The sequence below is a fragment of the Pteronotus mesoamericanus genome, unplaced genomic scaffold (genome assembly GCF_021234165.1).
Source record: "Pteronotus mesoamericanus isolate MK-2021 breed Mesoamerican mustached bat unplaced genomic scaffold, CSHL_Meso_final scaffold_651, whole genome shotgun sequence".
NCBI classification, from domain to species: Eukaryota; Metazoa; Chordata; class Mammalia; order Chiroptera; family Mormoopidae; genus Pteronotus; species Pteronotus mesoamericanus.
The window spans coordinates 31,995,001-32,012,459 of NW_026555325.1; the positions used below are offsets into that span (position 1 = coordinate 31,995,001).

General features: G+C 36.0%; 1 protein-coding gene across 2 annotated transcripts in view; it reads right to left on the reverse strand.

Moving 5' to 3' along the window:
* TLK1 (tousled like kinase 1) overlaps positions 1-17,459 on the reverse strand; it is a 137,930-nt gene that overhangs the window by 5,561 nt on the left and 114,910 nt on the right. For both annotated transcript variants that reach the window (XM_054562584.1, XM_054562583.1), the window contains 8 exons: positions 14,170-14,267; positions 12,561-12,642; positions 5,636-5,727; positions 5,458-5,547; positions 5,138-5,307; positions 4,485-4,620; positions 2,681-2,792; positions 1,481-1,588 (listed from right to left, as the gene is read on the reverse strand). In XM_054562584.1, coding sequence (XP_054418559.1) covers positions 1,481-1,588; positions 2,681-2,792; positions 4,485-4,620; positions 5,138-5,307; positions 5,458-5,547; positions 5,636-5,727; positions 12,561-12,642; positions 14,170-14,267 — 888 coding nt within the window. The remainder of the gene's footprint in view (positions 1-1,480; positions 1,589-2,680; positions 2,793-4,484; positions 4,621-5,137; positions 5,308-5,457; positions 5,548-5,635; positions 5,728-12,560; positions 12,643-14,169; positions 14,268-17,459) is intronic.

Below are 17,459 nucleotides of genomic sequence, written 5' to 3' on the forward strand. Positions count from 1 at the left end.
TCTCTCCTCCTCTCTCCCTCCCTTCCCCTATTTCTAAAAATAAATATATAAAATCTTTAAAAAGTAAAAAATCTAGATATCCTCATCATAATACCATGGTTAGCTTACTAACATATTTATCAAAAGTCTTTTTGATTCCTTAGGTCTCATCTTTTTAAGTCTTTAACAAGTAAAAGTTGCAGAGACCACTTTGGAAATGAATAAGATATAGAAAAACATTTTTCTGTTTTTTTTTTTTTCATTTAAAAAAAAAATTTATTTTTAGAGAAGGGAAGGGAGGGAGAAAGAGAGGGAGAGAAACATCAATGTGTGGATGCTTCTCATGTGTTTGTCCCCTACTTGGGGGCCTGGCCCACAACCCAGGTACGTGCCCTGACTGGGAATTGAACTGCTGACCCTTTGGTTCACAGTCCAGCACTCAATCCCCTGAGCCATACCAGCTAGGGCACATTTTTTCTACATGTTGAAGGCAGAGTTTAAAGGATAAAAAGCTACCAACAGCAAGCATTGTAAGAAGTAATCAATGAGTAATTATGCTTAAGATGCTCGAACCAGGTCAGTAGAGGTACTTGGAAAAGGTGTACTCTGTAGGGACAAAAGGTTAAAAAACAAACCAAAAATAATGCGCTGTCCCCAGGTACCAAAATGGTGAATGTGGCACCAATAAAGAGCCCAGGGATAGACGCAGAGGTGGTAAATGGGATTATTTTTAGCACACTACATTTGTACTACACTCATTCCTGGTCATTTAAATAAATGACTAAATTCATTTAGTTTCTATTCTCACTGATGCTGAGAAATGGAAGACAAAATTTAGATGCTAGCACTATCAAGATCTTTTTTAAAGGAGTTGTATTTACCTTATGAAAATAATTCATGTTTTAAAACAAGAACGTCAGTTATCATTTTAATTGTCAAAATATCCTAAAGTTATTCAAATTATTTGCAAAATAAAGATACAATGGATAAAATGAAGCATGGGACAGTTCCAACAAACACCTTCTGAGATTACAGAAAAACCAGTACAATTATGGAGGCAACTATGACCTTGATCAGAGACACACAGCAGTGCTTATCTACACGCTAGCAACATATAAACTATATAATGCCTGTATGTAAATTATTCTTATGGCCTAGACTATTCATACTAGGGGAAAAAAAAAAAAAAAAGAGTACTTCATTTGTTTGTCTTAGGAATTTCACAGCATTTAAAAAGATTCCAACAGGGACTTGCCGAGAAGTAAACTTTGGGATGAGCATAACAAAGCATAAGTAAAAATATACTTGTGAAAGCCAATGTGAGGAAGAAGGTGGAAAGACATTAAGGACCATACAAGTTTTGCTATTAGAAATATCTATCTCAGCCCTGGCTGGTGTGGCTCAGTGGACTTTTTATTTTACGTACTAATGAGTAATTACTTTAAGCACAATTTATGAAATGAAATTTATGTCACAAAACTTATTTACATAAATTTAGTACCTTTGCTTCACTGCTTACAACTGGTTTTACAGGGAACTGAACTTCTGTGGCTTTTAATATTGTATTTTCTTGAAGAATATCTTGTTGAGATTGATTGTGACCAAATGGCTAAAAAAAATAAAACAAAATGGTGAGAAAGTTATTTCACAAAAAACTTAAACAGATATTATTAGTGAATACTCAAGATGCAAATGATTTGTGTTCTAAAAAATTCTTGTCCTCAGTTACATGGATTACCTATCGTAGCAACAAAGGTATAATTGGTAGCAGTCTGAGAAAGCCTATTTAATCAATCCTCAACATAGCCAAAACACTCACTGTGAATAGGCAGAAGAAAATAATGCTGTTGTAATAAGTAATTAAGATAAAATAAAAACAAGAAATTTAAAACTTCATTATTAGTATTTACAAAATGAAGTTTGATTAGAGAAGAGATGGAAGTAGTGGAAATGTTTGTGAAAAGACCACAGGATAAAATACTTGGAGCTTATATGACTCACTAACTTAAATAAATAGCTCTGGATTTGGTCCTAACTTGCAGTCAATTCCCAGACAAGCTCCTTAATCTCTCTTTCCATATTGGTGAAGGGACCAAATGGGATGGGGATTAGACAACATCTACGGTAGCTTGTAGTTTTGACTTCAAGCTAAAGAGAGGTTTGGGAAGAATTAAGACTTAAGTTTGGTGGCATTTCCCTGAGGAAACTATGCCAAAATTGTATATGCGTGAAGTCAGGTAGAGGAAGTGAGGAAGTGGACAGAATGGAGTATAACGAGAAGAGTTTTGACTCCAGTATTCTTAAAAGTAGAGAATGTTAGCACTGTTAACACGGAGTTCCTTCTTTTCCTTAAGTTAAAAAAAAAAAAGGCAAAATGCAGGCCAAGTATAATTGCCGTGACATTAAAATAATTCTGATCCATGGAAATTTTAGAGAGAAACAGAGAAGAAACCTGGCTTTCCTTAAAAGGATCTAAATTGACTTTTGACTTCAGGTTAATGAAATTTTGTATTTAAAAGGGGAAAATTTGGGGGGTGGTGTGGGGGTAGGTAGAAGAGGGTATAAGGGAGATAAACGGTAATGAAAAAATACAAACCCCCCTCTAAAAATGGGGGGGGGGGGAAGCATACAATTCAAAAAAAATCAAAGGGGAAAATTTAACTTATCTCTATACAGCTAAATCTGGTATAGTTTAACTCACCTTTCTACCATAAAGACACTGAAAGAAAATTACTCCAACTGACCACACATCAACCTTGTTGGAAATTTTTGGTGGTTCTTTTCCAACTACAAAACACTCGGGAGGTAAATACCTATAGTTTTGTGGGAGAAGAAAAAGGGAAACAGTACTATTAACAATCTATAAGTAGAAAATCTCAGAACACTAATTTTACCCACACTAAACCTTAGGACCTTCATTAATGAAAATCACCAAACTTCTGAAGTATTTATATTCTTATATCATTTCATCCCAGTGCCAAAACATACAACATTGTCATAAAGTATGCTATACACACACACAAGGTATATATTTTATATATTATCCACAGAAATAAAAAATTATTAGAAATTACAATATTCTAATTTGAGTAAGTGTCCAATAATAGAAGAAATCTTCTCTCACTGTCTCGCTTCACCAACATTCAAACTTTATGCAGTTCTTTTCTAAACACACATATCTGATCAGGTGGCTCTTCTGTTTAACAAACTTCACTGCCAAGGCAAGATATTTCTTGTTTGTAACAAATACCATCCTAATCCAGAAGCAACTTAAATTTCCAACATCTGCACTCACTCTTCTCCCTCACCCCCATAAACTCTCGAGAGAAAGCCAATTAACTTGGCTGTCCACATTGCTGTTTTGTCACCTATGCTTTTGAATATGACTATCTCTAATACTGTCCCTAAGCACTCCAATTCACTTGGTGAGCACCTTTTCTTTCAACGAAAATTTTAAGTATGAAAAAAAAAATCGTATCATCTATTCGTATTCCTAGAAAATGTCACAAGCAGAACTTAAACTTTAAACTGGCTTTAAAAGAATCCATGAACATAAATAATCCCTGTTCATGAAAAGCAAAGACCATAAAGACCTGTGGTATCTTATGGAACTGGTCATTATGTGCCCAGGCTACCCGTGTGAAGACTGTTCTGGAAAACTGAATGTCAACATCCTGTCCAATAAATTATAGTTATCTTTCTCTCAATTAAAATTTCACTGCTTTTGCTCAACTAATTTATCCTGAAAACAAAGTTCATTTTAAAATTTTATAGTCTGTTCTTCATTTTCATGAATTTGACAGTAAGTTTGACAGTTCTCACTGAAGTAGTTTTTGTCAACACCTACATAACTTTGAAGGGAATGACATTCATTTAGAATGTGAATTTATTATGACTTCATACTATATATAGATATAGATATAGATCTGTATCGATACAGATCTATATCTATATATAGTATGTAGTCTATATATAGTATATATAGTATAGATACAGATCTATATCTATATCTATATATAGTATGAAGTCATAAAAGGTATTTTTAAGGGTCAAGTCCAAAGGCCAGGAATATGTCAGATACCTCTCCCATCTATGATCAACAAAACATCCACCTCCAAGAACTGTAACCACAAAACCTCTAGAGAGAGAGCTTGATGCTCATTTCCTGTAACAGTTAAGATGTTATAGTTATATAAGCAGTTTTTTCATGATAAACATCACTCTAACATTATAGAAGAAAATCCCCAAATTCTTCATGTCAGAAGTTTCTGGCTAGGTACTAAAACTACTTGCTAATGCCAAGTTTTTCTCCCTCTGGTGATATTTACAGTTAAGACCAGGTTAAGTAAAGATGACTGAGAGAAGTCTCCCTCTTGACACAAGAGACTTTGAATCAGTACCCTTATTACAGAAATTTCAAAGGTGTATGAAAAGAAAAACTAAGCTCTCGTAAAAAGCCTTCTCATTAATCTAGCCAATTTTGATGTTTTTAGTAACACATTTACCAGTAAGTGCCTGCCCCTTGGGAAGTTAGATCCATTCCATCTACACCATAACTATCATCATCCATAATCTTGGATAGACCAAAATCAGTGATTTTGATTTCTCCACATGCTGTTCCATCTACCAGAAGGATGTTTCCTAGAAACAAAATATAAGGTTCTTTTAATGATGTATGAAAAACACTATCTTTACAATCTATGCTAACTCTGGGGAAGTAAATATTATTTAAAATTTTAAATACAATTAAAACATACATATTTTTAAATATTTTATTTTTCAAGAGAGCAGAAGGGAGGGAGAAAGAGAGGGAGAGAAATATTGATGTGCAAGAGATACATCAATTGGTTGCCTCTCACACACCCCAAGGTAGGGACCTAGCCTGCAACTCAGCCATGTGCTCTGACTGGGAATCGAACCATCAACCTTTTGATTCACTGGTGGGCACTCAATCCACTCGGACACAGCAGCCAGGGCCAATTACAATATATTTAAAAATAAAATTTTAAAAAGTGACATGACAAAAATACTTTAAATTCTACTAGTATTCCATTGACATTTAAAAACTAAACCAAGAAGCATGGTTTCAGGTAAATAAAAAATGACTTTATATTCTTTAGAACTTATAAAAATTATTTAGACACATTTTATTAATTACCTGGCTTAAGATCATAATGTATAATAGGGGGTTTGATTTCATTGAGATATCTTAGTGCATTTACAATTTGCATTACAATAGACCTAGCTTCTTTCTCTGACATTAATTTATGTTGCTTCAGATAGAAATCCAAGTCATTGCCTTCACAGTATTCTAACACTGTACAAAACCTACAACAGAGAAGAGAAAAAAATTAGACATAAAATACTATCCAATAATTCAGGATCACAATGGAGAAATGAAGATATTTATATCATCACAACAGAATAGGGAAAGCATAAACAAACATATCTTAAAACTAAATCCTTATATGCACTTACGTGTCTGTATCCAAGGAGAAATAATCATACAGCTTCACTATTCTGGGATGATCCAGTTCTTTGTGTATTCTATATTCTCTGCAGGCATGTCTACAGGAAGAGAGAGAGAGAATATTAATTCTCCATGACCATTAAATATATTTCCAACTGATAAAAAGAATGAAGTATTAATATTTACTTGTGGTAGTTTTCCTTTTTCTCATCCCTCCAGCTCTTATTAAGCTGATGGATCTTCACAGCAGCATATCTTTGTTCATAAAGGTCAAAAGCCTAGGGTTCAAGTCAGAGAAGAGTTAGGGCCAAAGACCAACAGAATAGCTGAAGAGATTTTTTTAAAAATTTTGGTGATTAATTTTTTGCGAAATATTAAATTAGAATATACACTACAACTCTTGTGTTCACCTTTCCTAAGATTACATACAGTTCAATGACACATTATCAGAAACAAGATATAAATTCCATGGTGCTAAATTAGAGAAAATGTTAATGTCAACTTTCACGTTTCAAGTTTTATAAATGCAAATATATTGAATCAAAATAAAACAATAAAGCTATTTCTTGTTTTTAATAGGAACTTGCTCCTCTCTCCTGGCAGCAGCAGTAAGCAGCCAGGAAAACAGATGGCTCTAATGATGCTTTTGTAGGTTGGATAAAGCAAATCGTTTTTCTCTAGCTTCTCCTATCAACTCTCTACCTTTTCCTTTCACCCCCCACTTGTTTGAAAACTAACAAGTTTCTAACAATTTCCCAACAGTTTAAAAAAATTATAAGCTTTGATTATGAAATCATTCGAACAGAATAACCCTTAACCATCTATCATTATCACACCTAACTACATCAATAATAATTTCTAACCTCATCTAATACCCAACTTATCTTCAATTTCCCCTGGTTGTCTCCAAGGGGGGAAAAAAGACTTTATACTGGTTTGTTTAAATCACTAGCCTATCTCTAAAGTAACAAAATAAAGAACGATCAATATTCTTTTAAGGCTTCAAATGATTTTTAAATTTTTTTTTTAAAAAACAATGAATGTCATTAAGAAAGAGATTTAATAATTTAGGTTCCACTGTTTTTATATACAAAGGTACCCCTTTATTTTTTTTATCATCACCTGAGGACATGATTACATGATTTTAGAGAGAAGAGAAGGGAGGGAAAAGGAGAGGGAGAGAAACACTGCATGAGAGAGAAACATCAACCAGTTGCCTCCCGTATACACCCCGGACTAGGGACAGAACCCACAACTTAGACATGTGTCCTGAATGCTAATTGACCCGCATGACCTTTCAATTTATGGGACGACGTTCCAACCAACTGAGACAAACTGGCCAAGGCCAAAGGTGCCCCTTTAAAAAAAACAATTAAAGCTTATATATGCATTAGAAAGAAGGTCCTCAGTCCCCATTCTCCCTGTCAATTTCATCTAAAAATGAGCAGTAGTGGTAAATTGCTTGTCACAAAATTATAAAAGCAGATTAGAAATAATACAGTATGGAATAATTAAGAATATTCACTTTGGAGTGAGATGACCTTATTAGCTGGATGACTCTGTGCTAGTATCTTCTCAGCCTCAGTCTCATGTATAAAGTTTGAGTTGTTGAGAGGATTAAATGGGGTAAAACATATTTAGGAAAGTATGATTCATAGTAAGTATTCAATAAGTACTAGCTAATTATATTATTAAAAGTTGAGTTTAAGTGGGCAAGGTGGTGGCTAGCGGATGGCTAGCGGACCAGGAAGTCCCACATTTGCGTGCAGATAAACTGTGAGAACAGGGGGAAGAAAGCCTCAAAACCTCTGGAGATAAAAACCTGTGGGGGTTGTGGTGGCAGGAGAAACACCCAGCCCCACAAGAGAGTCTGCTGCAGAGGCCCACAGGGTCCTGGAATGTACACAAACCCACCTAACCAGAAATCAGCACCAGAGGGGCCCAATTTGCTTGCGGGTAGCAGGGGAAGTGACTGAAAGCCAGCCAAGAGCTGAGCAAGTGGCATTGCTCCCTCTCAGACCCCTCCCCCACATACAGCTTCACAACTCTGGGACCTGGGTTGCCCTGCCTTGGTGAATACCTAAGGCTCTGCCCCTTCCAATGTAAAAGGCATGCTGATACAAAGAAATATGGTCCAAATGAAGAAAAGATCAAAGCTCCAAAAATAGAACTAAGCAATGAACAGATAGCCAACCTATCAGATGCAAAGTTCAAAACACTGGTAATGAGGATGCTCACTGAGAGTATGGAGGAAAAAGTGAAGCCTATGCAAAGTGAAATAAAGGAAAATATACAGGGAACCATCAGTAAAGGGAAGGAAACCGGGATTCAAATCAATGATTGGGAGCAGAAAAAGGAAATAAACCTTCAACCAGAACAGAATGAAGAAACAAGAATTCAAAAAAAATGAGGAGAGGCTTAGGAACCTCTAGGACAACTTTAAACATACCAACATCCGAATCATTAGGGGTGCCAGAAGGAGAAGAGGAAAAGCAAGAAATTGAAAACTTATCTGAAAAAATACTGAAGGAGAACTTCCCCAATCTGGCCAAGGAAATAGACTTTCAGGAGATCCGGGAAGCCCAAGAGAGTCCCAGAGAAGTTGGGCCCAAGGAAGCACACACCAAGGCACATTGTAATTAAAATGCCAAAGGTTAAAGGAGAGAATCTTAAAAGCAGCAAGAGAAAAGGAGACAGTTACCTACAGAGGAGTGCCCATAAGTCTATCAGCTGATTTCTCAAAAGAAACCTTGCAGGCAAGAGGGGGCTGGCAAGAAGTATTCAAAGTCATGAAAGGCAAGGACCTACACCCAAGATCACTGTATCCAGCAAAGCTATCATTTAGAATGGAAGGGCAGATAAAGTGCTTCCCAGGTAAGGTAAAGAAAAAGGAGTTCATCATCACCAAGCCCTCGTTATATGAAATGTTAAAGGGACTTATCTAAGAAAAAGAAGATCAAAAACTATGAACGGTAAAATGACAACAAAGTCACAACTATCAACAGCTAAACCTAAAAACAAACAAACAAAAAACCAAATTAAGCAAACAACCAGAACAGGAAGAGAATCATAGAAATGGAGATCAGAGGGGAGGGGGAAGAATGGGGGAAAAGGTACAGGGAATAAGCAGCATTAATAGTAGGTACAAAAATAGACAGGGGGGGTGTTAAGAATAGTATAGGGAGTGGAGAAGCCAAAGAACTTATCGTCCGACCCACGGACATGAACTTAAGGGGAGGGGGATGGTTGAGGGAGCATCGGTGCAGGGTGGAGGGCAATAAAGGGGAGGAAAAAATGAGGGGGGAAAAAAGCCGAGTTTAAAGAAATAGAAAAGAATTTTAAAAAGTTCATGCGAGGAAAAGCAAAGGAGCATAATGGATGTAATTCAGAGGCAATCATAAAAAATGATGACAGACGAAAATAAAACTTTTCAGTATACTATCGATAAAAAGTTAATAGTATCAGTATGTATTGACACATCTTTCTCCCAAGATGAGTATAGTTTCCCATAAAGCTAATGCATTCATCACCAAGCAACTGATTCAGTATTTTCCACCTTGATATAGATAAAAGTCTACAAAAATGTCACTTACATTCTGTTGCTTTGTTTCCCAATGGACCTGGCAACCAAGAAAGGACTTTGCAGAGGTTGGGCTGAGTTGTTAGTATTTAGGTCAGTATTAAAAGTTCAACTCATTAGGCATTCTCTAGTTTCTATATTCTTCACAAAGGAAAGCCTCTTTGGCCCTATCTGTGAGCCTGAAAACAATGGCAATAATACTATTGGGCATTGCCAGAGGGTTGTTGTGATTAGTAGGTTCAGAAGCTGAGCAACTCTTAGGCTGAGTTAGTGTTAAGCTAACTGTACTTTTGGTGATTTTTAGATCCCAGATGAGCTATTATGAACTTTTCCAATTAGTGGCCTAGGTAAGCCTACCTCAACCACTGCAGTGCATGGGGATCCACTACATTTGAATAAAAGATACAGGAATTGGAAGAGAGCTCACAGATCACTCCTGACAGGTGAGGAAGATGAGGTCCATGATGCCTACTGTTTGTCTAAGTTAACCAAACAAAAACAAAAAAATAGTTAACAGTTGAACCAAGACCAGAATTGAAGTTCTCTGAATTCAAATTCCATAAATTTTCCCAGAGTCAGAAAAATCTGTATATACTGTCCAGATGAAGACAGTGAGACAGAGGATGATAAGAAGCCCAAAATAATAGTCATTTAATATGTCAGAATTAGGATTCAAACCCAGCCAGTCTAGCTTCAGAACCCAAGCTCTTAACCACTAACTGTACCAGTATATGAGGTCTGTCTGGAAAAAGCCCAGCCATTTTTAACATAACAGGAATGGTTATCACAACAATGATGTAACTTGGCAGCCAAAGAGAGCAGACTAGAATGTGCACAATGACGACTTCACTGTATTAGTCAGTGCGGACTAGTCAGTGCAGGTAGATGCCTGCATCAAATTTTGCATTAAGCTTGAACATTCCTCCAAGGAAGCTATTCCAATGATTCAGAAGGCTGCAGCTATGGGCAACCGGTGATTGGCAGCTTCATCATGACAATGTACCCACTCATGCATCACATTTCATGCAGAGTTTTTTGGTGAAACATTAAATCACCCAGGTAACTCAGCCCCACTACAGCCCAGATTTGGCACCCTGCAACTTCTGGCTCTTCCCAAAACTAAAATCACCTTTGAAAGGGAGGAGATTTCAAACCAACAGTGAGGTTCAGGAAAATATAACAGGTCAGCTGATGGTGATTGGGAGAACTATATGACATCCTAAGGTGCCTACTTTGAAGGGGACTGAGGCATCTTTGTCCTATGTAAGATATTTCTTGTATCTTCTTCGATAAATGTCTCTATTTTTCATATTACATGGCTGGTTACCATCTGGACAGACCTCATATAATGAAGCTCAAAGTAGCACAAGCAGCTTATAAAAGGCGGGCTTCTATAGGAGTGAGGTTTAAGGCCAGAGTATGACCTTCATCCTAAATAAGAGCAAACAGGAAACCACTGGGGCTTATAAACTAGGGACTAAGATAATCATATTGTATTTTATTAAAAGGCTACTCTAGCTGCAGCATATGTAAATAAATACACTGGAGAAACGTAATGACCAAAAGAAGGTGGTTAGCTAGGAGGTTTCAGCAGCAATGCAAACAAGAGATGTGACCTTAAGAGAAAGGGAAGGGTCACTGCTGGATTTAGGAGAGTTTAATGACATTAGTAACAGTGGGTACCAGAACTGGTTATATGTTAGGGAAAGTGAATTAAAGGAAAGGTGGGGTGAAGGATGGCTTTCGTGTTTTTCACTTGAGGGACTAGGCAGATGAATAGTAATGCTACATTCTGAAGCAGGAGCAGTGTTAGAAGACGGGATTTTGGAGAAGAGAAAAATAACTCATTCAGATGTGTGTTTGCTGTGCCTATGAAGTATCTGCACCAAGTGAACAGAGAAAGTCACCTACACCAACAGGTACAGAGCTTAGAAAGAAAGTGTGGGTCACAGACACACACACATACCTGAGGGTGAAATCAACTCAGCGAAGGGGCAGAGATATATCTGAGAAGGAGAATACAGAATAAGAGATTTAGGAACTGCAATATTTAATTGTTGGGCAGAAAGACACAGTGTAAAGTGAAAAAATATTAAGGTATAAAACAATGAACATGGTGAGTAAAAATGTCTGTTTATACATAGGCATTTGAAAAACATGCGCCTCAGGAAGAAATTTATGTAAATTCAGGACATGCAAGGCCTCTGAGACACATGTTTAAATATAGGGGTACAATCTGTCCATAAATGTACTATATTAAATGGCTACCTGCTTATCTTGATTCTAATGGCTATTATTATTTGTATCAAGTTGGGAACTAGGTAGCAAACATCAGAGGGACCATGCAGGTGCAAAGAGAGCGTTTAGACTCTTAAGATACAACAACAGAAGCCACCATAGATAGACTCTTTTTGTAATGAGACTCAGGACATGAAATCTGTCCCAAAAAAAAAAAAAAAAAAAAAAAAGTCATAAAATCAATAAACCAAAGACAAGTACTTCTTAACCACACACAGGTATCCCCCACTTTTTGAGAGTTTGCATTAGGCCTCTCTTCTTTTACAAAAGGCCTGCACTTGTACCTATTTTGGTGAACTAAAAGAAATATGGACCCTGGCAGGGTAAGCTCAGTTGGTTGGAGCATCTTCCCAACACGCCAAGGTTGGAGGTTAGATACCTGATCAGGGCGCATACAAGAATCATCCAACAAATGCATAAATAAGTGGGACAACAAATTGATGTTTTCTCCCTCCCTCCCTCCCTCTCTCAACTCAATATTCTATAAAAATTATTTTATAAGAAGCAATATGGCGAGGATTTTTGTTTTTATGAGAAAAGGGAAGAAGCAAAAATAGCTTTCAGTGTTTGTTTTTGCAGCAAGCTGTTATAGAGGCAGTACACACCCTGTGACATCCAAAGCTCCTCCCCCTGGAACCACACTCAGCATCTCAGCATCCAACCATCATAGCTTTGAATTGTGTCTGTGAGCATGTGTGCTTCATGTGTGGCCCTCAGACCCAGAGGTGGCCAGTTCAATTCCCAGTCAGGGCATATGTCTGGGTTGTGGTTGGGTCTCCAGCTGGGGGGTATGCATGCAAGGGGCAACCAATCGATGTTTCTCCCGCACTTTGTGGTTTCTTTCTCTCTTTCTCCCTCCCTTCCCCTCTTTCTAAAAACAAATAAATAAAAATTTAAAAAAGGAAGAATGAAAGAAAAGCCTAAGAGAGCTCATAAGGACGTTTTGCTTACCATAAAACTGGATATAATTAAGTGTAATTCGTAAGATTTGGTAGGTTATCTTTCAGGTCTGGGAATAGTTCAAAAATTTTCCATATATAGCTTTGCGCAGTGGCAGTATCATATAGCCAATGAAGTTTATCAAAAATTTTCCATATAAACTAATGGTAACTGCTTCTTTGCTTTATGCTATCTTGGCTGCTGAAAGGTTTCATGGGAATGATCTACTTTTGGGTAGCAGGGGAAACCTGTCCTCCTTTATCTTTGTGAACAGAAAAAAAAAATTTACATTACCTTATACACTTCACTAAAGCCACCTCTACCAAGCAGATGCAGTAATAAATATCTTTCATTTAACGTTGGGTGATCTTTGAACCTTAAAGGAGGGAGGAAAAACACTCAGTATCATGAAAATACACACTAAAAGGTTCTTTCCACAATAAAGTTCCACTCTCATATTCTACTCCTAGCCATTTGTTTCTCTGTTCCATACTTTTCTTTCTTTATCTCCATAACTATCACCCATCTTAATGCCTAATGTTCACAAAGCTTAACATTTATAGCCAAATATTCAGGTTCAATGACCAATTACAGCACCATAATAAAGAGCTGCCCGTTGTGTTGTCAAGAGCTTTATGAAATCCCGTATCTGCTCAGCAGGAATTACTTCCCTTGGAAAAATGTATTTTTATATTGGAGGTTATGGTTAATCAAGGTTTTATAGTACTGACATATGATTAAAAAGAATTACACTTATAATCTGGCCTTCACCCATGATTAAATTCTACTGTCTTTGGACTTCCATAAATAAAATTTTAATTCCCAATTAAAAAAGATAAACTTGTTTAAAAACTTTAAAAAAAAATCACTCATAGATAATACTAGTATTACAGATCCACAAACAAGTTTAAACATAATTTTCAGAACAGCTAATTGTTAATTAGTTTTGTTCTGTTTTATTAGAATTTCCATCTGGTATAATTTAAGTTGTTCCATAACTATAATATTTCATACACAGGTGATAAAAATAGACATTCTTAATTTTAAGCAAGATATTTATATTTCACAGCAGAAATTGGCCATTTCCAATTCTGACAAGTCATGCTTCATTTCCATTTCCTCATAAAGCTCCCACCAGACCACAGGTGTTTTCTCTCCATTTTCATAACCAGGGATTAAGGACAGAGACTATAACTTAAACTATTTTTCTATTCTGTCTGAAGTTTTGCATAATAATGCTGAATATATGGCTTACAGAAATCCTTTTAGTTGAAATAATTTCTCCTTCCTTACTATAATATTAATTTTGGTATTCATTCAACAAATTATTTGTTGCATGCCTACCATGTGCCAGGAACTGAGTTAGGCTTTGCACATACGGTAAAGAAAAAATTAAGTCCCTCCTCTCATATAGGTTATAGTCTAGGGGGAGGAGACTGATAATAACTGAAATGTAAATTTTTAATTCCAAGTAGTGATAAATGTTATAAAAAAATAAAGCAAGACAAAGATCCTGGGAGAGGGAATGGAGTGATGTAAAAACTGCTATTTTAGATAGGGCTGCCTAGGGATGGTCTCTTTACTGACCATTTGGAGTGAAATAAAAAGTAAGCCACTCAGATATTTAACAGAGGAACACTTGAGGTGAGAAAACGGCAAGCACAAAAGCCCTGAGATGGAAATGAGGGCTGGCATGCCTACAATCTACAGGTGAGGGGAGGGTGGCAGACATGTGTTGGTGAGGTGGCCAAATATAAGGCCTTCTGAGCCATGGAAGGACTATGGCTCTTTTGCCAAGAATGACGAGAAAGCCCCCTTGCCCCCAAGGAAATACTGTGTTTACACTTTGCACAGAGGAGAAACACTTTTGTTATGTAAAACAGAAATACAGATAATGACTTACTGCGAATTATCTTCATTATTTATCCTTTTGAGCTCTCGAATGTGAAGATTTCTAACTCTTTCCAAACGTTCAAGTTCTGCCTGGATTTCTGCCTCTTCCTGAAAATGAAGAGAGGGGACTATAACAAGCTCAATTTATTTGCGATATAAAAAAGATATTTTTACCCATGCATCAATTTTTTACAATGACAGGAAGAGTAGTGTATTATAAAGTACCACTGAGTAAAAAGACCAAAGAGCTCTCTTCAATGCCTGAGTGATGGAAAAGATCAAGAAAAAGCCTATTTCAAGAAACCATACTCCACATAAAAATCTATACCTAATGAGATGCTGAATTTTATTCTGTACAAGAAATTTATTTTTATAATGTCTAAACTGAAAACGACTGCCAGGTAGTCTGAAACTGCCTTATAACACAAAATGAGCTGAAAGCTTTATTTCTGGTACATCCAAATTTTAATTTAAGAGGGAATAATTTACTAGTAAAAAACAAATGAAGATATTTTAAAAGAGTTAAAAGAAGAAAGGAAGACAGAACTGCCGATTATTCCTCGACATTACAACATTTGGAACACGAATGAACACACACCCACCCCCTACTCTGGATAAATCCCACCATAATCTTAAAGAGACTCTTAGAAAAAAATTTTATGAATAGTTGTGACAGGTCCTTGGTTATCACAGCAGATCTACACAAATCATAAAGAAATTATGTTAACATTCACTTAACAAACATTTTGATATTGTCATGTCTCAAAATATATTTTAGAACATTTTTTAAAAAACACTAAAACAACATAATCACCCATCACACACACCCTCCTTCTGATCCATCAATATAAATCTGAATACTCTTTAAAGATTGAATAAGGATATACCACATTTCAGTCGATGGTTCTAAAAATGTCCAATTTTATAAATTTTAAATATTTGTTGAGTAAATAAAAATTACATATTGCCTTGACCTAAAAGTGTACCTACTACCACTCTACCTCTATACCACAGGAAACAAGAGACTGCTTCTGAATACTGTACTTAAGTATTTCTGTATTTCATCAGCTCCTCCTCTTTTAATGATTTATCTAACATTTTAAAACCCTTTATCTCAAAAAATTAGTGATTCTGAAATTTACTTTGAAAATATAAATATTATTTCATTCCAAAGCAGATTACGGAGGTATAACATATAACTGAGGCTTACACACAAAGAAATATTCTAAGTATTATGAAGAAAAACAAATGTTCACAGGTTAAAAAATTAAATCTAAGTATGTTTGTATTCCACTTGACCCTTAATGTTATTTTAATTATTTTGACATGAAACTCAACCACTACTTGTTGTACAATAGATATTCAATGTAGATTAACGAGAAACTTCAAAATAAACACAAATGAAGATAAACTTTTCTACTGTAGAATTTTGGGGAGACTTTTCTAAAATATATATACTAAATAGATATTTAACCGAAATGTCCTCATTTAATGGAGCTTCAGACGCACATATTTCTAATTTTAATGAAAAAAGGAAGAAGTAAATATCTCAGGAGATTAAAGATTACTTACAAGGACAGAAAATAGATTAGAAGGCTTTGAAACAATAAACTCAAGCCAGAGCTTAGCTGTCTTAACTTACTCTTGTAATGGAAAAGGAAACTGGCCATATAGGAATGCCCATGAGTATGAAAAAAATTCAAATTCGTTTACACACAGAACACAGAAAATGGTAACTTTTTCTCTTCATATTACTAGTATTTGCTGCCTTAAAACTTAAATTGATTCTTACACATGTAGGAAGCTACTAAACATTGGTAGGCTGGTGGATTTTTAAATAACCTGGTAAAATAGTGAAATGCTTATTAGAACACCAGCTGAAATAGTTGTTTTAACTTTAGTTGAAATTGTGGTATGAGGATATTATTTCAAAAGTGAACTTACAGAAATTTTATTGAGTCATAAGTATAATGAGATTCAACTAGACTGTTGATACACATAATTATATATTTTATAATTTTTAGTAATTTTCAGATGTCAGTACAATGGCAGTAGCCAGTATCACAAAATAAATACTTATTTTAAAAAGTAAATGTATGCTGCATCAGTTAAGCAAGTGTTTTGTTTCTCTATAAAACATGACGAATATGTTCCACAAAACCTTACAATACAAAAGCACAAGCAAGCTTCATTTCAGTTTGAACTGTAAAGTATGTTAGAGGAAAAAAACAAAATGTCATAAGCACTAGGGAAAAAAGAAAAAGCTGGTTCCTAGGTATTTAAAAGGAAATGTCAAGGGAAGGAACTACAACCAAGTCTTACATGTAGACAGACATAAATCCTCCACAGTCAGTGAAATATATTTACAAATTCCATATTTTAATTCATATTTATTTGACATCTTGGACCTTAAAGTGACATGCTCTGGAAGAAAAGATAATTCTGCAACTCTAAGTAATTTCTCTCAGAATCCTGCTGAGAAGTATACATAATATTATGGACTGAAGGTGTGTGTTCCCCTAAAATTCATGTTTACACTCCAACTCTCAATGTGATGGCTTTTGGAGATGGAACCGTTGGGGGGGAGGGTAATCAGTTAGATTAGGTCATGAATGTGTGACCACCATGATGGGATTAGTGGCTTTTTAAGGAGGAAAAAGATATCCCCCCATACCTACCCTTCCTTTTTGGGAGCATAAAGAAAAGGCCAGGTGAGGACATGAGAAGGTGACCTTCTACAAACCAGAGTCTCACCAGAAACTGAACCTAGCTAGACCTTGATCTTGAATTTACAGCCTCCAGAACTGTGAGAAAGTAAGTTTATGCTGTATAAACCACTCAGTCTATGGTATTTTGTTATGGCTGCTGAGTGGATTAATACACATAGTTTTAGGCACAAATACTAAGGCAATACTGCCTAATATCCTATCCCTTATAGAAAGGGGCAAGGCCCAGTTTTGGTCTGGCCTCAGGGCACAAGTCTAGAATACAACAGTCTCAGCAACTAGTTTAACTTTAGTGCAGATCATTTCGAAAGATCTTATCCCATTGGCTATGCCCTCCTTGAGATCAACACTAACTTATGGGCCCTCCTCAGAAGTAATAGTTTTCAGAGCCTTAAGGAGAAACACCTGGGCTTACAATTCTGTCTAAATTCATTATAGAATGGAATACTCAAACTCAACGGCAAAACTAGGCCATATTACTAAAATAAAAGAGAGATAATCCAACCAGCTACTTCACGCTCAGTAAGAATACCAAGTTTAAACCCTCCCATCATCCACTAGCTGAGCTGTTAAA